This window comes from Anolis carolinensis, chromosome 4 (genome assembly GCF_035594765.1).
Source record: "Anolis carolinensis isolate JA03-04 chromosome 4, rAnoCar3.1.pri, whole genome shotgun sequence".
Classification (NCBI taxonomy): Eukaryota; Metazoa; Chordata; class Lepidosauria; order Squamata; family Dactyloidae; genus Anolis; species Anolis carolinensis.
This window is the reverse complement of record NC_085844.1, coordinates 194,906,700-194,930,387: the sequence shown is the minus strand read 5'-3', so window position 1 is coordinate 194,930,387 and position 23,688 is coordinate 194,906,700. Positions and strand designations below refer to the sequence as shown.

General features: G+C 40.4%; 1 protein-coding gene across 1 annotated transcript; it reads right to left on the bottom strand.

Moving 5' to 3' along the window:
* Positions 1-1,634: 1,634 nt before the first annotated feature.
* Positions 1,635-21,211, bottom strand: LOC100561695 (probable E3 ubiquitin-protein ligase makorin-1). Its single transcript, XM_003220382.3, has 8 exons — positions 21,053-21,211; positions 14,522-14,641; positions 10,492-10,814; positions 7,258-7,361; positions 5,751-5,971; positions 5,448-5,558; positions 3,893-4,037; positions 1,635-2,562 (listed from the first exon to the last, which is right to left on the bottom strand). The coding sequence occupies exons 1-8, from the start codon at positions 21,127-21,129 to the stop codon at positions 2,413-2,415; spliced, it is 1,251 nt and encodes a 416-aa protein (XP_003220430.2). The 5' UTR covers positions 21,130-21,211; the 3' UTR covers positions 1,635-2,412.
* Positions 21,212-23,688: the final 2,477 nt, after the last annotated feature.

Here is a 23,688-nt window from a genome sequence, read left to right as displayed (position 1 = left end):
CACAGTAGTTCCTGCAAGTGGATTAAGGTCTCTATGCCTGACCTGGATTGACATTGTTTTTGGAGGGGGAGTGAGTACACAGCAGCAGGTACTAAGATCTTCTGATAGAAGGCACAAATCCTCATCTTGGAAACATGCTTAGAGACTATAATCTTAAAATAGAGATGGCTGTATTTTAATATTAAGTCAATACAGTCAGTCCCCGGATTACAAACTTCCGACTCACAAACGACTCATAGTTAAGGGTGAGACAACAGGAAGTGAGAGAAATCTACCCCTCGGAAGGGAAATTCATTTCTGAAACGGTTATCATGAGAAAAGCTATGTCCACCAAAGTTATATCACCAATCCTTGTTTCCACAAGCCAAATTTTTCAAAATCCAATTATCACAGGAACAGAAATCTTACAAACAGCAAACAAGCACCACAGCGATGTTAACCAAGGCTGTAGCGGGGAGGGGGGTGTTAGGGGTTCACCCCCCCAAAAAATTCAGGGTTTTTTTTTAAAAAAACTGGTTTACTTATGCATTTTAACTGATTAACCAAATCCACATGCGTCTCCACTGAAGTTTATCAATGGAGCCTGATTTCTAAATTATTTTCCGTTATGGAACTACTCTTCATGATTTGCTAAAAAAAAGTCCCCATTCCCTCCTCCCCCCCCCCCCCGAATTTTTTTTCTGGCTATGGTCCCTATGTTCCCTTCCCTATGCTATCCAAAGCTGGGGGTATATCCATCTACCTACCTACCTATCAATCGATCAATCTATCTATATCTCTGGAAATCCACTTTAAAAATGTACCTGTTCCAACCTACATACAAATTCAACATAACTCTACAGAACCTATTTTGTTCATAATGCCTGTACAATTTATGATATGGTATACTATAGTATGAGCTATATTAGATCTATTTTTAATAGTAATTCTTAAGCAGTCAGAAACTACATTTATCCGGCATCTACCAATCCCCATGGTTGCCAGTTATTTGAAAATCTACTCTAGTAAGAAACAAGGAAAGAGCAAGCTGTTACAGAAGAAAAATTCTAAACATGTGTGCAAACCTGATTCAACTATCACACCATTAAAGCATTTCGTTTGCTGTGTCATTACTTAATTTATGTTATGTCTTGTTTATTGGCTGGTTGTATTATAACATTGCTGTTATATGCTTTTAGCAACCCTAAGTCCCCATTAGGGAAACAGGGCAGGATACAAATAAAGTTTATTATGATTACAGTAGTCTCGCTTATCCAACATTCGCTTATCTAACGTTCTGTATTATCCAACGCAGTTTGCCCTTTAGTAGTCAATGTTTTTGTAGTCAGATTTTCAATTCATCGCAAAGTTTTGGTGCTAAATTCATAAATACAGTAATTATTACATAATGTTATCATGTATTGAATTGCTCTTTTTGTTGTAAAACATGACAGTCTGGTGCTTAATTTGTAAAATCATAATGTAATTTGACATTTAATAGGCTTTTCCTTAATCCCTCCTTATTATCCAACATTTTTGCTTATCCAACATTCTGCCGGCCCGTTTATGTTGGATAAGTGAGACTATACTGTATTATTATTATTATTATTATTACAGTAAGAAGTAGTTAGGAAGAAGAGGACACTTTGTACAACTTTGTTTTTAAAGCTCATTTTATTTCGTATTCTCCATATAATTCCAGGATTAAAAAATATGTATGGGGGCTTACTGATCCCTGATCCTAAGGGTTTAATTACCGAGTAAAGCTTCTGATACTAACTCATCACTGCATCAATAAAAAATAGAGGTTTAGCTTACACTCCCCCCCACACACACACTAAGCCCCTCCCTGCACCTACATCTGGCCTACTGTATAGACACCCAACAACAGTACTGCTACACAACAAAGTGAGATGCAGGTGCTGCCTGCTGTGGATGATAGCACTGCTCAGCAACCCTGTTTTCCTGAGGACACAAATATGCAGCAGCATGAACGCACCAATTCACCCAGCCTCTCCAGAAAACCTGGAAGAGGCACCACTGGCAGGCTCTCCATGGGCCCTATGTCAAGAAACCCAGGATGTTATTAACGGTAAAGGAGGCGATGTGAAGATCTACAAGCAAGGAACAAGAGATTGGCAGTGCAATTGTGGTGCAGTATAAAAACTACGATGTGCCAAAAGTGGAAATAGCATTAGCTTGGCTTGTGAATCAGGGAGCCTTCCCCAATACAGAATGAGTTCTTGCATCATGTTCCCCTATATGGTAAAGACCTGCCAGACAACTAAGAGCCATTAAGCTGATCAAGAGTCAAGACATCTTTCATTCCACACCCATCCTTTCAAGCCACAGCTTCACATTTCATTATGACTGTTCCCAGAGCCAGTTACACACAGCTTCCAGAAAAGACATAGTTGTCATCGTTATCATCATCTAGTCAGAAGAATCACTTGAATCCCAGAGAAAGTCTGAAAAGTCGAAGTCTCTATCTCTCTGCAGGAGGGCAAAGGTAAGAGCCCACTGGACAAGGTACATGTCATCATCGTCCTCATCCGAGCTGTCCGATGGAGAAAGATTATAGGCCTGCAGCGAAAGACACAAGGAAAAGGAGACTTGAAATCACATTTCCTGCTTCTTGGCAGGGGGTTGGACTGGATGGCCCATGAGGTCTCTTCCAACTCTACTATTCTATGATTCTATGATTCTATGACACCACTGGTCTGTAAACAGCAAACAGGTTTGTATCAGAAGCACAGACATGTTTTTACCAGACATGGCAATAACAATCATGTACACCAAAATAAGGAGCATTAGCCTTGTCTGCTGTCATCTGAACTCTTGGGGGGGACGGACTAGGAATCAAAGACATAGTCATGTTAGTCTGTCATACAAAGGGATCTAGTAGCACCTTTGAGGTTGAGAAAGAGGCTTGCAAAGTAAGGTGTTATAGACTCAGTCAATGAAAGCTTATGCTACAAACTTCTTTGTCTCAAAGGTGCCACTAGACTCCTGTGTATAAGTAGGAATTACTAGGGCTGGCAGAACAACTGGAATAGATGCTCACAGAAACAATACCAATTCCAACCTGTGTATATTTTGATACTGCATCATCAATGGGGGATGAGTGATTATGACATGTGATCCAGCAGATACTTCACTGCAAGTGTCAGAAGTCTTAGGCACCATTGAGAGGAATGGTGGGAGTGCTACTCTATATTATACTATGTAACACAACTTTTGTCCCTAGATTAGATTTGTCCCTAGATTTCCTGATTGGGTCTATAATAAAAATATGCTAAAAGTTTATTAGGAACATACTGCAGCACACTTTGCTAGTTTTTCAATGAATATCTCATAGAGTCTCAACCAATTCAACATAGCTTGTGGCAGCCACAAAAACAAAATTTCTGGAGTATGACAACTACTTTCAAAGTAAGTAACACACAATTAAACAGGAAATAACACTTTTAAACCAGGAACATATTTTTTTCAAATTTTGTTACATAATGTTATCTGAAAGGTCATATGTTTCTTTCTGTGTACAACAGCAGATGGGTAGAAAGTATACTATGATACATTGGTAGATTCATGGGTGATTCAAAGTTAATCTGAACAGACTACTGAATCCCAATTGGCTAATGGAGCAACAATTGAACAAATTTTCTGCCCTCAATATCCCTGTTTTTACTTCTAACAAGTATGTGTCTACGTGGAGCCACCATTTTGCATTTGTCTCTAACTGGACCCAATAATGAAAAATAAAGTAGATGCCCTGCTCTATAACAATTATACGAATACTGGTGCAGACAAATTCAGGAAAGCAGGATGTCTTGAGGCAGCCTGAAAAAAGAATCATAGTGTGCAATTTAGTGGCTGATTCTATCTTGAGTATATAAAAGGTATCTTGACTTACAATGGGTTGCCGCCTCCTACGATCAGGTCGTTGTCGTGGCCTTGCAGTAGGGACCTGGCCTCTAGGAAGCTCATGCAAGTAGATGCACTCCGATTTAAATGGGCAGTGACCATTTCCTCTGACAAAGAACTTGCACCTTATTTTGCTAGGAGGGAATTGAAAGAACACTTAATTAAGATATGTTTAGATTGCTGTACCAGAAATGGCATCCAAGGTCAACAAAGTTACACAATCCTAATTCTTCCAACTATTCTTTTTCAGGAATGTAGGCAAGCACACTAGCGTTTTATGGCACAGTGGAAGCGACCACATATTACAGTGCACACTTGTTCTTGGTAGAGGAATATTTATTAGTCAACAATTTGCTCTCAAAAAGAGGACATGAAGCCAACAGAAATCACAAATCTGAAAAAAGACTGAAGATCAGGGGTGCAGTCACATTGCTCTCCAGATGTTATTGGAATGAAACAGCCATCAGTAAGCTAGAACAGACAGTGTGGCCCTCCCAAAATATGGAAGGCCACACACTCCCATGCTTGTTGAACATCAATATGGTTACCCAGAACTGAGTACAACTTTGTAACATGGAACTGGGGGTATATCAAAGAAATGGCACAGATGAAACCATTCCAGTGATGCAGGTCACTTTTTAAACAAGTCTGGACAAACTTCCTTCAGCTCTAAATTGCAGATAGAACACTTGAAGGTGAAATGAAATCTCTAACCCGATACCATCCTTTTCACCCAACACCACACCAGAGTCCAATAATCCCATAAAATAATGTTTATTAAGGAAAGTATCTAAAAAGGGGAAAGGGAAAATCCAAAAGCGTCAATAAAATATAAAACACAATTCTCAAAAGATGACAGAGTTCAATAGAAGTAATCCAAAAATGCCAGGGCAGAACACAAAGCCAAGGAATTCAACAACGCAGAATTAATCCTAAGGTACACATCCAAGAACTAGAGAATAGGAACTAAAATCTCCAAAGAAACACAGGCTTAAACAGGAACATGAAACAGGAATCCTGACAATACATGAACCAAGAACTTGAGATCATCAACAGGAGACCGATCTCCTTTAGCAACGTTGTCTCCTCTGAAAGGCCTGAAAGCGAGCCATTTAAGCTCTCCACGACACCCATGACATCATGCCTCACACATCTGGATCTTTGGGTCTTACCTCGAATCCTCTGAGGAAATCCCATTCGTTGGCTTTTTTCATCCTGCATTCTCAGGTCTAATCTATTCTCCCTTGAGAATTTCTTCCCAAGGCCTTTTCTCAAGGGTACTAGTACTTTCATTTTCTCTTGTTGCTGGGAGCGAGCTGAAGAATCTAAAACATCACTCGTCTGCCTGCAATTCAGACACTTCACTTTGAAACCCATCATCCCAAGCCAACTCATCCTCTGAACATTCAGAAAAATCCTGTGATGCTTGCCAGACTACAACATGGATAGCACCAGATTATCAGCAGTATTGGATCATTCTTTTCAAAAACTGGAAATATGGAGAAACACTCCATATAGCTTTCAGTGATGAGGCAGCTACTTACCTAGTCCGTGCCTTGAAAGTCTCAATCAGTTTTTCCTTTTCTTCCGATTCAAAAACCCAGTACTTGTTGGGGATAAAATAAGTTGAAGTGACTCTGCACTCTGGGCAGCCCCTAGAGGATGAAGGGATAAAATTCATTATCAGTTCACTATTCAATCCAGTAGGTCCTTTAAATGTTAACATCACTCATGATTTTGGTTATGTAGCAAGATGCCATGGAAAATCGGTTCACTAATGAAGCATATGCCAACAGAAAACTTAGTTTACACAAGTATGAGACAAAAAATTACCATAGACCCCTTACTTTATCACTGTACTGTGAAAATCCCGACTCTTCCGCCACTTCCGGATGCAGCCAACACAATAGGCATGGGTGCAGTTTGGAAGGATACCAAAAAGACGTTCCTCGGGTAAGGCCTTCTGAGAAATCTTGTCCATGCAGATGCCGCACACCACATCCTCACTCTGGGCCACAGCAGCCGTGGCACCTGCTGCCGCCACTGCTGCTCCTGAACCGCCAGCTGCCTGAAAAAGATCACCACACCTGGTTACTATGTTGTAAGAGCAGTTACTGACATCCTTTAGAATGCAGAGATAGAATCAGGGAAATTTTGATCAAAAGGGTACAGTACCTAATCCATTCTAGATAGAATATAAGGAATGAGCCCTTTTAGAAGCTGGTAATCGGTCTTCAAAAAGTTCAATCATAACAAAGATACTGGACCTTTTTGGCAGGGGGAGGGGGAAGAGGAAATACTTGATGTACTAGGGAAGTTATGTTGTTTAGTTTTGTGTCTGCCATCAACTCATGGGCTCCCTGATGGTGCAGCAGGTTAAACTGCAGAGTTGCTGAACTTGCTGACCGAAAGGTCGGCAGTCCAAATTTAGGGGGTTGGGGCGAGCTTCTGTTGTTAGCCCAGCTCCTACCAACCTAGCAGTTCGAAAACATGTAAATGTGAGTAGATCAATAGGTACCACTTCTGCGGGAAGGCAACAGTGCTCCACGCACTCATGCTGGCCACATGACCTTGGAGGCGTCTACGGACAACGACTTAATGTCAAGGAGAAACCTTTACCTTTTTATCTTAACTCATCTTCCCAACATCTCATTTTCTTTCCTAATAATGGTCCTCTTTGGTTTATTCACAAATCTGTCACTTCTCCTGATCTTTTCACCCATTCCATATCTATCGCTCTTCTGTTTCCTCCCTATGCATTTTCTAATTCCTTTTCCTTGAACTATTATTATTATATTCTTTCCCTGTTGAATTTCTTCCTTTCCCAAGACCGGTTGGCCCAGCTTGTTTACTACCAGTATAGCCTGTCACCTTGCCTTAAACGTGGGTGGAAGTGAAGGAAGCGTAAAGAAGAAATGGCAAGTTTGACTTAAACAGAGCTTTTCTGGAGTATTTTCTGGTCCTTATGCTCACAATGTTGGATGCTCACCTGATTATCATAGAGGTCTTTTTTTAAAGGCACAAGAGATAAGAACTTTGCACTATTCCTGAATATACTAACAGAGGATTTAGGAAATGAAAATCACATTGTTTGCTTGGATCAGTAAGTCCCCTTCATTTCTCACTTTACTGTGTGGGTACCATGCATCCACATTAATTCTGAATCACATTGGCAAGAACTCAGCACTAAATCTGTGTAGCACCAACACAGCAGCCTGCAAACTTCCCTCTAAATGGGGGATTTCTGGAGAAGTGAAGAGTCTAATATTAAAGTAGAATTCCAATACAACAAGCCCTCTGAATAGTTGCAATACTTAAGTCTTATGACCCCAGTTCTTTGGACATATCACCTACCTTTGGCTCCTCTGAAACCAAAGAAGCAGGAGCAGCCTCCTTAATGGGAGCACTTTCTGACATCAAGGGTGTAGCATCGGTTTTCTCTTCATGGGATCTAGAATCTGACCAACAGATACAACTAAGGAAAATATATTTTTGCTAACAGATCACATAGTAATGCTATGTTTGCAAAAGTGCTTTGAAATGTTTAATGCTATACAAAATGGAGAAAAGAATCACATCAGAAACACAGGTCTTCACACATCTCACAAAGGGTCAAGTGAGAAAAATAAAAGGGAAGGGCTGTCAACATGACTACAGAAGTGTCTCTTGCCCCGTCCATCCTACATAGAGGTTTTGGTTACTGTAGGGATCAGGAAATCACTAGATAGTTCAGCTCAACAAGTTTATGAAAAGCACTTTGCTTGCCCTGCTCCCACTTCCAGTTCTTCCCTGCAAACAAGGAGCCTTTCGTTCTTAAAAAATGAGAATGAAGGTAAGGGGATTATGTGTTTGGATTTTTAGAAATGAGTCTGAAAACTGGTTCGAGAATCAGTTGCCAGAGAGAACTGGAGTGTGGAAGTCAGAAAGAGCTATATCAGCATTGTTCATAACTTTGGTTAACTGGAAAAGGTGGATTTGAGTTTAGAGATATTTTGGTTGGTAGGATAAACAGGCTGGTGCTTCCCCCAATGACAGGAACATGAAAGAATATGCTTTTCTGAAGATACATTAGGTAATAGCCTTTTATTTCACTTATTTTGTAATAAAATTATTATAACAGGCAGTTGTTTAACAAATGGCAAGTTCACAGCTGGAAGCATCTAAGTGAGTAGAAAAGTGCAAGAGGAAAACTGAGGATGTTCTACTTTAGTACACCAAATTGAACCAGTATTGAAATAAAAAATGTACAGGTATAACTCCCCCATCACCACACTTACACCTCTGTGGACAGAAGCAGCTCTGCTGGTTGGGAGAGTGAAGCTTAAGAAAGTTCCCAAATACATTTAAGATGGAGGCATAGTATGAACTTGAGTTATATAGCATACTGACAAATTGAAACCTTGTGGATCTTAAAAACAAAAAACCTTCTACGGTAGTCTCACTTATCCAACATTCGCTTATCCAATGTTCTGGATTATCCAACACATTTTTGTAGTAAATGTTTTCAATACATTGTGATATTTTAGTGCTAAATTCGTAAATACAGTAATTATTACGTAGCATTACTGCATACTGAACTAATTTTTCTGTCAAATTTGTTGTATAACATGATGTTTTGGTGCTTAATTTGTAAAATCATAACCTAATAGGCGTCTCCTTAATTTCTCCTTATTATCCAACGTTCTGCCGCCACGTTTATGTTGGATAAGTGAGACTCTACTGTATATTGAAATAATTATCAATTACCTGTCAAATCAAAAGAGAGCAGGAGAAACAGGTTGGGTAAATATGAATGAGAAGATCAGAGTGTTCAAGTCAAGTCACAGATGAATCATAGCTGATTAACCCCAAGACACTCTGCCTCTAATAGGCAATCTAGGTCTTTCTCAATGTTTTGAATGGCAACTCCCAGTCTTGTATCATTGCCATCCAGAATGAACTAAGAGAATCTGTAGGTCGCCTGCCTCTAAGAAATCCCCAAATCTCATTGTTTAGATTTTTTTCGTGTCAGGAGCAACTTGAGAAACTGCAAGTTGCTTCTGGTGTGAGAGAATTGGTTATCTGTAAGGATGTTGCCAAGGGGATGCCCGAATGGTCGATGTTTTACCATCCTAGTGGGAAGCTTCTCTCATGTCCCCCCATGGAGCTGGAGCTGACAGATGGAACTCATTCACGCTCTCTCCAGGTTGGATTAGAACTGGCAACCTTCAAATCAGCAACCCAACCTTCAGGTCAGCAGCCTGCCAGCAAAAAGGCTTAACCCACTGTGCCACTGGGGGGCTCCTATTGCTTAGATCAGGGGTCCTCAAACTTTTTAAGTGGAGAGCCAGTTCATGGTCCCTCAGATTGCTGAAGGGCCAAATTATCCTTTGAAAAAAAATACGAACAAATCCCTATGCACACTGCACATGTCTTATTTGTAATGCAAAAAAAAAAAAAAAACCCAACAACATTTATTTATTTATTTACTACATTTATACCCCAACCCTCTCTCACCCCAAAGGACACTCAGAGCAGCTTACAAGTTGTATGTACATACAATATATTTATGTTATTAGCATAGCACAATATTAGCATTATATATTACTATCTGGTACTATACTATACATTTAATATATAATATATAATTAATATTATTATATTATACAATATTATATTGTACTAGCTGTGCCCGGCCACGCGTTGCTGTGGCAAAGTGGTGGTGGTATTGGATAAAAATTGTTGTGTAATTTTTATTTGACGTTATTTGTATTTTTTAATTAATTTTATTGTAAATTATCTTTTTATTTATTATATTTTATTATTTTCTTGTATTATTTTTAGTTATTTTCTGTTATTATAGTATTTTATTGTATTAATCTTTTAGTGTTTTTAATTATTTTTTAGTGTTTTTTATTATTTTTATTGGGTTGCTAGGAGACCAAGTTGGAGGAGCTTAGCCTTCTAACTGGCAGCAATTGGATAAAAGCAATTATTCCTCTCCCTCTAATTAGGACTTTATTTTTCTTTTCTTTTTGTTGTATCAACCTAGAGGCGTGGATGATGGGTTGTGTTGTCAAATTTCGAGGTTGGGGGGCCTGTAGTTTTGTCGGTCGCCGTGATGCCATCACTCTTTTATATATATATATATTATTATTATTATTATTATTATTAGCCGCCCTGAGTCCCCTATGGGGTGAGAAGGGCGAGGTAGAAATACTGTAATAAATAAATAAATACTGTATTATATTGTATTACATTATAATATTATTATCAATATTATATGTATACACAATATATGATATTACCATAGCACAATGCTAGTAAATGAAAGAACAATATAATATTTAAAAATAAAAACAATTTTAACCAACATACTGTAAACCTATCAGGATTTCATTGGGAAGTGTGATAGTCAAGTTAATTAGGATTGTTGTTGTTGTGTGCCTTCAAGTCATTTCAGACTTTGGGTGAGCCTAAGTCTAAAACTGAGGGTGGGGGCCAGGTAAATGGCCTTGAAGGGCCGCATCTGGCCCCTGGGCCTTAGTTTGGGGACCCCTGGTTTAGATGAACAGATTATAATCAAGATTGCCCCAGTTAGAGGCTTACCTGAAGTTGCCTTCCTGGGGACAAATTCTTTACTGAGAGCCCAATTTGGGGGATGCAGAGAAGAGGTAGTTTTTTCTGCGTCTTCGTCTCCCTCATCCAACGACATGCTCATGCTTCCGAAGTTTGTCTGCAACTGTGCCATGCCCGAGAAAGCTGGTTCAGAGTCACGCCGGGCACCACCCCAGCTCCTCACTGAAGCTTCCGGCGAAATGGCTGGCTCTGAGCCCCGACGATTCAGCAACAACATACTTCCTAGCAGTGCAGGACGGTCAGACTCTGACCCACATCTGCTCAAAGCGGGCGCTTCCAAGATATGCTGGTAGCTGAGAGAATGAATAATGACAAGAGTCTCATTTAAGGCAGGGCATTGCAAGCAAACATATGCCCTCAGCTAGAAAAAAAAACCTTTATGATGTCACACCTCTCTCTGCCTTCTGCGAAGCTGCTCTAAATGGCCATTGGACCATTCAGAGCAGCAGAAGGGATTACAGAATTAGCAGATCTCTTGTCCATGCTTTGATGACTCCAGACATCGCTGTGATATCATTGTGCTAAATCCTAATGCTTTCCATGAATAGGACAGCCTTTCATTCATGGAATGGTGAAACTGGATTCCAACTTTGAAATCTATTTCATTAGCATGAATTAACAAATATTTAATTCGAAGATTAAATGATAAAGACGACCCGGACTGATTTACAGCTACAGCACGAGGATTTTGGATGAACAGATTTTTAACCATATGTTTTATATTTTTATATTGTTTTAATTGCCTTAATTGGATTTTTATTGTTACGTTTTAATTATGTGTAGGCATCGAATTGCTGCCAATTGTGTACGCTGCCCTAAGTCCCTTCGGGTGAGAAGGGCGGGATATAAATGTTGGAAATAAATAAATAAATAAATAGATTGAACAAGAACTTATTACTTTCCCCTCTATCAGCATTTGAGAGCTACAGAACTTGGTCCCAACATCCAATCTGAGAGAAAGATCTCCTTATGGAACCTAATACTGTAGAGATGGAGCCAGAAGAAAATCTAGTTGCTTAAGTATGGTGCCTACAGAGGATAGTTGGGAAATCCTCATTTTACCTTCAGGTCTCTACTTTCAGCTGTGCTGTCTGCAGTCTGGAGACAGAAGTTCTGTTGTCATAGGTTACCTAAGGATACATCTACACTGTAGAATTAATTACTGAAAACTTAGGGTTCCTCTAGCTGTAACATTAATTGACACCACTTAAACAGGTATAACCCAATTCTATGGACTCCTGAGAGTTGTAGTTTTAGAAGAACTTGAGCCGTCTATGCCAAAGACGGCTAGTGTCTGACCAAACTACAACTCTCATGATTCCATAGCATTAAGCCATGCAGTTAAAGTGGTGTCAAACTGCATTAATTCTACAGCTAGAGGAGCCCTTAGATGAAATTTTGCGTAATCAGTGCATTATTAAGTCTCAGTTCAACTATATGAATTGCTACCAATTTCTTCAGTGCAGTACAATAAAATATATCCAGTAATTAGGGATCAAGAACAGAGGAACAACCAAGGCAATACAAAGGCGGTCTTAGCAAATGGTTGCAAACGAAATCCTCGCCTTCCAACAATTATGTGCTTTGTGTTCACCTTAGAAATGATGCTAAACTAGCAATCACATTACAGCTCTAGACAATCTGTACTTCTTTAGCTTTTATTTATTTACTACAACACATATAAAACATCACAAAAAGTGATAAAGTGGTATGTTAAAATTTTGAAATATATATTGGCAACTAATACATAAATTAAGTGACAAAAAGAATAATTTACAAACCAGAGAAGTTTCACATAAACAGGGATGGGCAAATTGATTAGGCTGATAGATAAGTATCTATCCAACTACAAGAGAGTTTAACAATGTTGCAGGGGGGATTCATCCATTGTGGGATTTATAAACTAGCAATATGTTATTAAATGTAGAAGTGTGATTTTTCAGTATTTCATAAAGGCAACAGACTAAAAAAACATCAGACAGTGAGTGAGAAGTCTGTAGATTACTTTTTATGTTTGTTAGTCTTGTTTTAGTATGTAAATTTTGTTTGAATCTCTGTGTATTGTTCTGTTTTATTTTTCATTTTCTTTGTGCTGTCACTTGTAGCAGATTTTTCGATTAGAAATTTGTAATAGTATTAGTCATATGCTTGGCTAGTAGATTTTGCTTTAAATGTTTAACTTTAGAATTTGTTTGTTCATTTTAGTCTAGTCTTCTTTCAATAAAAATTAGTATTATCAATATAAATAGGTATGTTTTGAAGAGGCATTGAAACCAGCAGTTTCTCCATATCAAATCATGCAATTGGGTGGAGTTCCAAAGAGAAGATAGCTAACACTGAAAAGTCCTTCATTCACAAAGTTAGGCAACAGCATCGTATTGGTTGCAAAAGAAGCACCAAAGTCTCCTGTGAAGACTCTTAGGTGTCAGCTGTGCACATACAAGGAAAAGCAGTCTGCTAGGTTCTAGTAGTAGTCCAAGTACAAAACATTACTTTCAGCATCTCCATAGATGAGGAAAAACAAATTGAAACAGGATCCAGACAAAACTGAGGTGCTTGCCATCAAGGATCCTCATCTGGGAGTGGAGGTATGTCAACCAATTCTGGATGAGGTTACACTCCCCTTGAAAGACTGTGCTTGCAGTTTGGGTGTACTCCTGGATTAGTCTCTCCAAAAGTCTGCTTAGGTAGATGCAATGGCCAGGAGTGCTTTCTACCAGCTTTGCCTGATCTGCCAGCTGCGCCCCTTCCTAGATTTGGAGGACCTGAAGATGGTAGCGCACACACTGGGAACCTCAAGGTTGGACTACATTGGGCTACTTTTGTACCAAGTTTGGAAATTGCAATTAGTTCAAAATACAGCAGCCAGATCGGTTACAGGAACATCTAGGAGTGAGCATATTACACCTATCCTAAAGTCACTCCACTGGCTGCCAATTAGTTTCTGTGCAAAGTATAAGGTGTTGGCATTGACCTTTAAAGCCCTACATGGTTTGGGTCCAAGTCTCCTACAGTCTTCTCCTGTATAATCTGCCCCAAACACTGTGGTCCTCTGAGGGGTGTCTGCCTAACAACCACCACCCTGAAGACATTTTCATCAGCTGCCCCACAACTTTGGAACAACCTGCAGGTAGAGCTCCAATAGCTAGATCAGCTGTCAGAATTCTATCTCTTCCAGCAGGTCTACCCAGATAGTTTTGATCACGAACTGTTTGTGTATGTTAACGTGTATTTTGTGGAAATATGTTTTAATATGAATATGTGTATTCTACAGATATTTTAAAATGATTATGTATTTTTATCATGTGTCTTAGCAATGTTGTGACCTGCCTTGGGCCATTAGGAGAGGCGAGGAAGAAATAAAATTATTATTATACATGTTTTCACTCTCTATTTTACACCAGTACAATATATATATTTTCAAATTAGTGAGTAGTGTATGTTGGTTAACTACAGGCTATTGTTATCTGTCATAGACCATGAAAGAGCTCCTTCTCTGAATCTTAAGGCAACTTTTCAAGATCTCCCATCTATGTATTTGATATAGCCAGTTTCAATTATCCACGCTCCAAAAAATATTCTGGAACTGTTTGTGGGCCTTTTTATACCCTCCAGTGTGATTCTATGGTATGCTTTTGGCCCCAAGTACACACAAAATATATAGTTTACTATTATCCATAGTTCAGGTATCCACGGGAGGTCTGAAATGTATTATATGGCAGAATCATACTGGTTCTGAACTCTTAACTAGTCCCATGGAGTAACTTTTGTCACTGCCAAAAGGCATGTTATACAATCATCCAATCCAGACAGTAATACAATAAACCAGACTATGTTTCCTTATTTCTATGGCATTTTTGTGCAGCCTTTGGCTTATTCAACTGCCCAGAATCACTCTTTCTATTGAAGTGTAACTTTGAGAACAGGATAGTTACTACCAATGCATCTGGAACATTGTTCAGGGAGAAATGCTGATTTCCCCCCTCGCTTTAATCTTTACCTGCAGCGGTCTCCGTAACCACAGAATCCATTCTGGAAATACTTGCAGATCTGGGTCGCCTTCCTATCATGGGAGAATCGGCAGTTCTGACCCCATCTGCAGGCTCCACGGGCAAAGTTTCTAAAAACAAAGTAAAATTATTTTTTAAAACTACAAATTAAAATTCTATCACATAACTAGAAGACACCTATAGACAAAACACTAGATAATTTATACTGACAAATCTAAACATTTCTAACCTGGGCTGAGTTGAACATGAGGATTGAAGATTGGAATGGAAGACAAAAATACTAGAAAGTTAGTGAACAGTATACCCATCTTTGGATTTGACTTTTGCAGATTTGATGGTTTTCATTTGTTTTTCTCTTTAGGTCCTGCGTTGCAACTCTATGGTCAACTTTTGCTGGAAGTTGATGATACAGTCATAAAGGAGGTCCTGGAGATTCACCTCTTTAGGAATCTCTAGGTCCTCCGGTACAACAGAGTCATGTTGGAGAATCTAGATAGTCCTAGAAACGCGTTCTCCCAACTTTTAAAAATAACAATTTTATTATTTGTGGGCTGATTTTTCCCACTTTTGTGGGGATCCTGTGCCCCTGACCTAGAAAATGCAGAAGGCTGGCTGTAATATCGAAACCAGAACAGGTAAAAATACGGGCTAGCTGAAGATATATGGAGCATCTGTGGAAGTCAAGAAAGAGAAATAGGAAGCATATCCTACTTTTGGACCATGTGCTTCTTCCAGATGGAATGGTCTCTTACAATTGTGTATCTTCTGCATATAGTTAGCAAGGTACCCATTTCATCTTTTGAGAATAAGAATGCCAGAAAGGTATGAATTAAAAGGAGACTGCCAAGGCAGAGAAGTGGCTCTTTGTGCATCTTTTTTGTGTGTGTCAGGAGCAACTTGAGAAACTGCAAATTGCTTTGGATGTGAGAGAATTGACCGCCTGCAAGGACTTTGCCAGGGGATGCCTGGATGTTTTACCACCCTGTGGAAGGCTTCTCTCATGTCCCTGCATGGGAAGCTGGAACTGACAGACGAGAGCTCATTCCGGTCCCCAGATTCGAACAGCCGACCTTTTGGTCAGGAGTCCTGCCAGCACAAGGGTTTTAATCCACTGCGCCACCAGGGGCTCCTTTTGTGCATCTGAAAATGTCTGAAAGTGCATGGTTCCGTCTGCTTTGGAGCAAAATTTGCTACACATGTTGGTTAGTGAGCTTGGATTTTAAAAGCAAAAGTTGTCTATGTGACAAGTAATCATCAGCATTACGAGAGGCATGTCCTGTGCTATACAGTCAGCCCTCCACATTTGAAGGTTCGACTTTTGCGGATTTGTTTAAACTATTTTCTCCAGGTTTTCCAGTGCAACTCTATGATCAACTTCCACTAGAAGCTGATCAAAGAGTCACTCAGGAGGATCTCAAGCAGAATTTTCCAAACTGTATGTTACGACACGTTAGTGTTTTGGCTGCAGTGTATAGGTGTGTCACACCGAGGTAATGAAAAATGACAAAAATCTTGGAAATATATATTATCTTTCAAATAATATATTTAATTTTAAATATACATATAAATAAAGTTTTCATAAGATATGTTGTGTCCCCATACATTTCACTATTACAATTTATGTATCTGTCCATATATCTTGTAAGGGATGGTTTTACCTCCAGTTTGCTAGTAAAACTGAATTCTGGTGTTGTGATATGATGCATGTCTAAAAAGTGTGTAACCAATATGGTATGTTTTGATATGTCAGATCTAAAGATTATTAGAAAGGTGTTCTCTCATGTTTTTAAAAAAACCATCTTTATTTGTGGATGTTTTGGTTTACTTTCATGAGATCCTGTTACCAAATGTGGAGAGCTGAGTATACCTTAATTTACAATTATTGTGAGCTGCATTTAAAGAATCAGAAAAACAACAAAGAAAGGATACAACCAGGGTCCAGCAAATTTACTTACTTAGAGCTATTCAGAAAAGCCAAGCAATGTTTTGGGCTGATAAGAGGAAGAACTATTTAATAAGCTGAAGTTACAAGCTGTACCTACTCTATGACAAGGTAACAGAGGGAGACATCAGTCCTACACAGGAACATATTCAAAATAGGGTTGTTGTATGTCTTTCGGGCTGTGTGGCCATGTTCCAGAAGCATTCTCTCCTGGCCACACAGCCCAACAACCCTGTGATCCCGGCCATGAAAGCCTTCGACAACACATATTCAAAATATCTAAAACAAGTTCATGCAGGAAGATGATCTGCAACATTCCTCAGGCCAAAAAAACCTAACAGATTATAATGCCCGAAAGGAAGGTGCAGAAACTCCCAACAACTAGGCAGTGGCCATATTATTTACTTTAACAGGCAAAAATGGGAGTATGGAGGAGGGAAAAGACATTGAAAGAAAATGATGCAAGAAATGCAGGGGATTGGCAAATTCAGGAAAAGCAAAGACTTGGGTCTAGCAAGCCTCTCTATCTGATTGGCTTCAATAGGTTATGCTCTACCTTATTCTCCCACAAATATTTTATGAACAAGCCATTATATCTATTACTTCTGCATTTTAGTTCCCTCTGATTAAACTGCTTACAAACTCTTCCCTTCCCTACCATGACTCTGTGTGTAGGTGTAGATATGTATATACATACACTTCTACTTTAACTCAGCATGAATTTATTTAATTGGATACATGTATTGAGAGTATTCATGTGCCTTGAAATTGTCAACTTATGCATTTCAAAGGGTTTCTTAGGCAGGGAATACTCAGAGGTGGTTTTGCCAGTTCCTTCCTCTGAAATGTAGCCTGCAGCAACTGGAATTAATTGCCTATCATAGAATCAGCGTTGGGAGAGACCTCGTTGGCCATCCAGTCCAACCCCTTATCAAACCGCATTCAAAGCACCCCTATTCAAAGCCCATCTCCAATCAAAGTACTAACTAGGGCTCACCTGGCTTAGTTTCCAAGATCAGAGGACTTAGACTCTCCCCTTTTCTATAATTCTTTTCAGGCTATCCTTACAATCAACCCTATGAGGTAGGTTAAAGTAAGATTACCTAGCAGGTTTTACAACTAAGTGGTCGCCTAGGGTGCACCTACACTGTACATTTAATGCAGTTTGATACCACTTTAGCTGCTATCACTTAATGCTATGGAATCCTGGGATAAGTAGTGTAGTGAGGCACAACCCACTTTGGCAAATAATGCTAAAAACTTTGAAAAACTACACACACCATAATTCCATAGCATTTAGTCATGCAGTTAAAGTGGTATCAAACTGCATGAATTCTACAGTGCAAATGCACTCTTAGATCTCCCAAGTCCCAGTTGAATACTCCTAACAATTCCAGCACACTGGCTCTGTATGCATCTCATGGAGTGAACCATATTCACAAAAATCTCCAAATGTATAAGCCTTGAAGATGGCCAATACATTCTAAATGACTCTATGTCTCACACAAATCCGTGAAAATACAAGATCCTAAACCCACAATACATGGATATCTTTTGAGCCAGATAAAAAGCACAAAATACATCATGCAAGTTTTTACAGCTTCACATGCTTCTTCATCAGGCAAATGTGATAAAAATCATACAGGAGAAGAAAAGGAAGATGTTAATTAAGAGTCACAGGTGTTGCTTTTATTGTCAATGAAGATGGTCAGGATGGATGGATCTCAAGGCAGGCAGAGGCCATTCCCCTTCTTGGCCATGTGGAGACTCCAGACAAAGAGCAGTAAAAGCTAGGCAACAATATTTTTTCAAATCCATTATAAGCAGCAACTTCCACTAAGATCCAGAAGAAAGGTTGGGCCTGGGATTCTAGATCCTTTTCCTTCTATTGCATTTTTAAAAATTTCTTTACCTGATGAAGAAACTGGTCAAGCATCACAAAGCTTGCATGGTGAATTTTGATTTTGCCATTGCTTCAATAATTTTTGTTGATTCTGGATTTTTGTATTATTTTGCTGCATGGCCATCACGACACCAGAATAAGTTTCCAGTCTGCAAAGTTACTTGGGCCTCATCTACAATGCCATCTAATTAAGTTTGAAACCACATTATATGGCCACTATGGACCAGACATGGGCAAACTTCAGCCCTCCTGGCCATTTGGACTACAACTCCCGCAATTCTAACAGCCGGTAAGTAGTCCAAAACACCTGGAGGGCTGAAATCTGCCCATGCCTGCTATAGACCCATGTAAGTTAAATTATATGGTCACTGAGTCTGCAGTGACCATATAATACAATTCCAAATTGCATCACATGGCAGTGTAGTTTTGTACAATCTTGGACAACAGTACCTTTTCTGAGAAGGCAGACTTCACTATTTCTTACACTGCCAGATGAAGAAGTTATTGAAGCATAAGAGGCTTCCATAAGAACACAGAAATGCTGGGCCACTAACAACCACCAGGTCAGACTACACAGAGAAGCCATTGAAATCTACAGGCATGTGGACAATTTCAACAGCAAGGAGGAAACCATGACTGGCTACCAGTATTGGAAAAACTCAAAAATTAGGACAGGAAATAAAGAACAACACTCAGAAAACAGAGGAATTCCAGACAAGAAACAATCAGGGCCAGCTAACAACTCCCAACAAAGGATTCCCCCCAGGCAGGAGGCAGCCAAGCTTTGAAGCTGCAAGGTCATTCAATACTAATCTAGGCGGTCAATTGCAACATTCACACTTGCCTCAAACAGACAAGAGTTCTTTCTCCCACCCTGGGCATTCAGCAGATATTTAAATCCCACTTGCCTAGTTTCCAACAGACCTCACAACCTCTGGGGATGCCTGCCATAGATGTGGGCAAAACATCAGGAAAGAATGCTTCTGAAACATGGCCATACTGCCCAGAAAACTCACAGCAGCTCGTTAGATGACACAATTTGTGTTTTTATTTGGCCCAATAATAGTGCAGTAGAGTCTCGCTTATCCAAGGTAAACGGGCCGGCAGAACGTTGGATAAGCGAATATGTTGGATAATAAGGAGAAATTAAGGAAAAGCCTATTAAACATTAAATTCGGTTATGATTTTACAAATTAAGCACCAAAACATGTTATACAACAAATTTGACAGAAAAAGTAGTTCAATACACAATAATGTTATATTGTAATTACTGTATTTATGAATTTAGCACCAAAATATCACAATGTATTGAAAACATTGACTACAAAAATGCGTTGGATAATCCAGAACATTGGATAAGCGAGTGTTGGATAAGTGAAACTCTACTGTATTACTTTTGTGGACTTTGTTTTATTTTTATTTTTTACTGTGGCCAACACAGCTACCTCTAAATAAGTTTCCAACTCTGGAAAGTTGTTTGCACAGTCATGGTCAACAATACCTTCCTTCCTCAGAAGCTTGACCCCACTGTTCCCAAAGTTAAAAGTGAGAGCAACATGAAATATTTTCCTTCTAGGAAAGACTCATAGGGTGCATCTACACCAGGCGTGGGCAAACTTGGGCCTTCCTTCCAGGTGTTTTGGACTTCAACTCCCACGATTCCTCACAGCCTCAGGCCCTTTCCTTTCCCCCCTCAGCCGCTTAAGCGGCTGAGGGGGAAAAGGAAGGGGCCTGAGGCTGTGAGGAATGATGGGAGTTGAAGTCCAAAACACCTGGAGTGCCCAAGTTTGCCCATGCCTGATCTACAGTGTTAAATTAATGCAGTTTGAAACTACTTTAATTACAATTACCATGTCTCCATGCTATAAAATGCTGGGAATGATAGTTTAATAAAGGCACCAATTTTCTTTGGCAGACAAGGCTAAAAACCTTGTAAAACTACACCTCCCAGGGTTCCATAGCATTGAGCAGTGGCTGTTGCAAGTGGGGTCAAACTGCACTAATTCTAGCACTAATCCGAATTAGAGAGTGCATCTCCAGCTTTGAGTGGATGTTTTATGCTCACGCCACACCCAAAACTGGATTGCAAACCAGAGTAAATGAGGAGGACACCCCCACCCGCTTTCCCTGAGACCTACACATCCCAACTTGAGATTGAAACCGACCCATTTAGCTTCGCTTCTTCTCTCTTGAAAGCACTAAGCTCCAGTAATTCAAAAAATGGGAGGAAACTTGTTCCAAACTTATAGGCTAGGCGGCAACGTAGCAACAACAAGGAGCAGGACTGGGCGGGATGTGATGTCAGCAAAGTTTGGCCGGAACTTTGCAGGAGGAGCTTTGCTGCCGAACAAGACAAAACAATCCCTTTCCCGCGCTCCACCTACACTGTAGAATTAATGCGGTTAGACCCCGCTCGAACTGCCCTGGCTCACTGCTATGCCATCCTGCATTGGAGTTACAACTTCCATGAGTGCATAGCATTGAGTCACGGCAGTTCTAGCGGTGTCAAACCGCATTAATTCCACAATATAGATGCTCTCTTAAACTTCCAATGCCCCAAAAGAGGACTTTCCCTTCGCTAGTTACTTCCAGCCACATGGTTTCGGAGGCGAACGCCCTTCCCAAGCCGCCCCCGGTGTAGAAGCGGATCCAATCCTCCTCCTTAAGCAGCCTTACCTGCAGGGGATTCTGCTGGATCCCGGCGTTTTGCTGCCCGGGCGGGAGCCGCCTCCGACGGTCCACCAGGGATCCATCTCCCAGCGCAAAAAAAAAAAAAAAATATCAACACCCCCCTCTCGAGTGTACTTGGTCTTCCCCGCCTCCAGAAATAGTGAGGGAAGAGGAGGGGTTTAGGGCGGGAGAGCCCATTGGAGGACGGGGCGGGGGCGGAGTCTAAAGGCTGGCGAATGGCGCGGTGCGCATTGGAATAGGAAAGTAACAGAGGCAGCGCGGAGTAGTGGTTTCAGTGCAAGACTAAGGGGAACATCTACACTGTAGTTTGACACCGCTTTAACTGCCATGGCTCTTTGGAGCTGTCGTTTCACAAGGTCTTTTGCATTCTGTTCCAAAGAGTTATTTTAGGGGGCCAGAACTAAAAATCTCAGGATGGAGTTTCATCAAACTGCAGATTACTTGATTCCATAGCATTGAGCCAAGGGCAGTTAAAGCGGTAAAAAGGTAAAGGTTTTCCCCTGACGTTAAGTCCAGTCATGTCTGACTCTGGGGGTTGGTGGTGCTCATCTCCATTTGTAAGACGAAGAGCCGGCGTTGTCCGTAGACACTTCCAAGGTCATGTGGCCGGCATGACTGCATGGAGCGCCGTTACCTTTCTGCATGTTGGCATGTTTTCGAACTGCTAGGTTGGCAGGAAGTTAAAGCGGTATCAAACAGAATTAATTCTACAATGTAGATACACTCTGCAGGAGCCCCCAGTGGCGTAGTGGGTTAAAGTGCTGGAGCTGCTGAAGTTGCTGACCAAAAGGTCAGCAGTTCAAATCCAGGGTAAGCTCCCACTGTTAGCCCCAGCTTCTGCCAACCTAGCAGTTCGAAAACATGCGAATGTGAGTTGATCAATAGGTACCGCTCCAGGCGGGAAGGTAACGGCGCTCCATGCTGTCATGCCGGCCACATGACCTTGGAGGTGTCTATGGACAATGCCGGCTATTTGGTTTAGAAGTGGAGATGAGCACCAACCCCCAGAGTCCGACATGACTAGACTTAGAGACATCACACTGGCAACAAAGGTCCGCATAGTTAAAGCAATGGTATTCCCTGTAGTAACCTATGGATGGGAGAGCTGGACCAAAGGGAAGGCTGAGTGAAGGAAGATAGATGCTTTTGAACTCTGGTGCTGGAGGAAAATCCTGAGAGTGCCTTGGACCGCAAGAAGATCCAACCAGTCCATCCTCCAATAATGCCCGGCTGCTCACTGGAGGGAAGGATATTGGAGGCAAACTTGAAGTATTTTGGCCACATCATGAGAAGATCAAACTCCAGGAAATAATGCCCGGCTGCTCACTGAAGGGAACGACATTAGAGGCAAAGCTGAAGTGTTTTGGCCACATAATGAGAAGACAGGAAAGCTTGGAGAAGAGAATGATGCTGGGGAAAATGGAAGGGAAAAGGAAGAAGGGCCGACCAAGGGCAAGATGGATGCATGGTATCCTTGAAGGGACCGGCTTGATCTTGAAGGAGCTGGGGGTGGTGATGGCCAACAGGGAGCTCTGGTGTCGGCTGGTCCATGAGGTCACGAAGAATCGGAAGCTATTTGTTTCTGCCTCAAAATGATTAGTAAAACTATATGTTTTGATTACTCGTTGAACCGTTTGTAACATTTTGTATAATCATAACAGGTTGTTATCCTGAAATATTATTATACTGCTTTGAAATTGGGTCCATCGTTTTGAAACACCCTCTACTTCAAGAGAAAAAACGGAAAACAAAGGCTTCATTTTACACTCCCATATAATCCAAATTATCAAAGCAAATAATTCACATCTGCTTTGAACTGGATTATATGAGTCTGCACTGCCAAATAATCCAGTTCAAATAATCTGGATTTTATATAGCAGTATAGAAGGGGCCTCAGTGAAGACAGATGGTAAACATTAGCACAACTCAAGAATTATTGACAAGCCTGTAATCACAGGGGAAAACATTAGGATTGTGGTGTGATTTGGGGCCACAATTTCTGTCATTTCCTGCAACAATCACTGCCTGAAATACTGAAATACCTCCAGATGGATGCAGATTGAATAGCACCTGCAGTAGATTTTCAGGTTAGTCTGAGTATAAAAAGAAGGGGAAGGAGGATATATATTTAACTATATATGTTGTGCCCTGATTTGAGAGCAGGTAAGAAAAAATGTATTACTACTACTATTGTTATTATTTTAAAGTGGATAAAGCACAGGAGTACCATGTTTCCTGGTGTGTTGTATTACAATCTCATCACAATTTAGGGTTTTCCCTCCCCATTTGCCACTATTCTTTAAGAACAATGGCTCTTCCTTAAAGGTCCTACAGCCCTTCCTTTGCTGATTGAGGCTTTAAGACTGACTTCACCTATTTCTGTTTGAGCAACAGATTGCAAGGCTTTGAAAGGGGACAACAGCTTCCCAAGGTCAAACTAGGTAAGTCAAGGCTGTTAGTATTAAACAATATTAAATAGAAAGACAATCTGCAACATATTCTAAAAAGGAACAGTAACCATTGTGTCTGTGTCTCAATCTCTACAAGAAAAACACCATGAAGATAGTTGTTTGGTTTTTTTGTTTATAAAAGTACCCTGAGTCCTGGTTCAGTTCCAGACC

Coding starts and splice junctions, on each gene's coding strand:
- LOC100561695 (XM_003220382.3), bottom strand. CDS start 21,129: ATGGATCCCTGGTGGACCGTCGGAGGCGGCTCCCGCCCGGGCAGCAAA. Junction 5,972..7,257: donor TGGTTTCAGAGGAGCCAAAG/GTAGGTGATATG, acceptor GATCTTTTTCAG/GCAGCTGGCGGTTCAGGAGC. Junction 4,038..5,447: donor ACTTTCAAGGCACGGACTAG/GTAAGTAGCTGC, acceptor ATTCCCTCCTAG/CAAAATAAGGTGCAAGTTCT.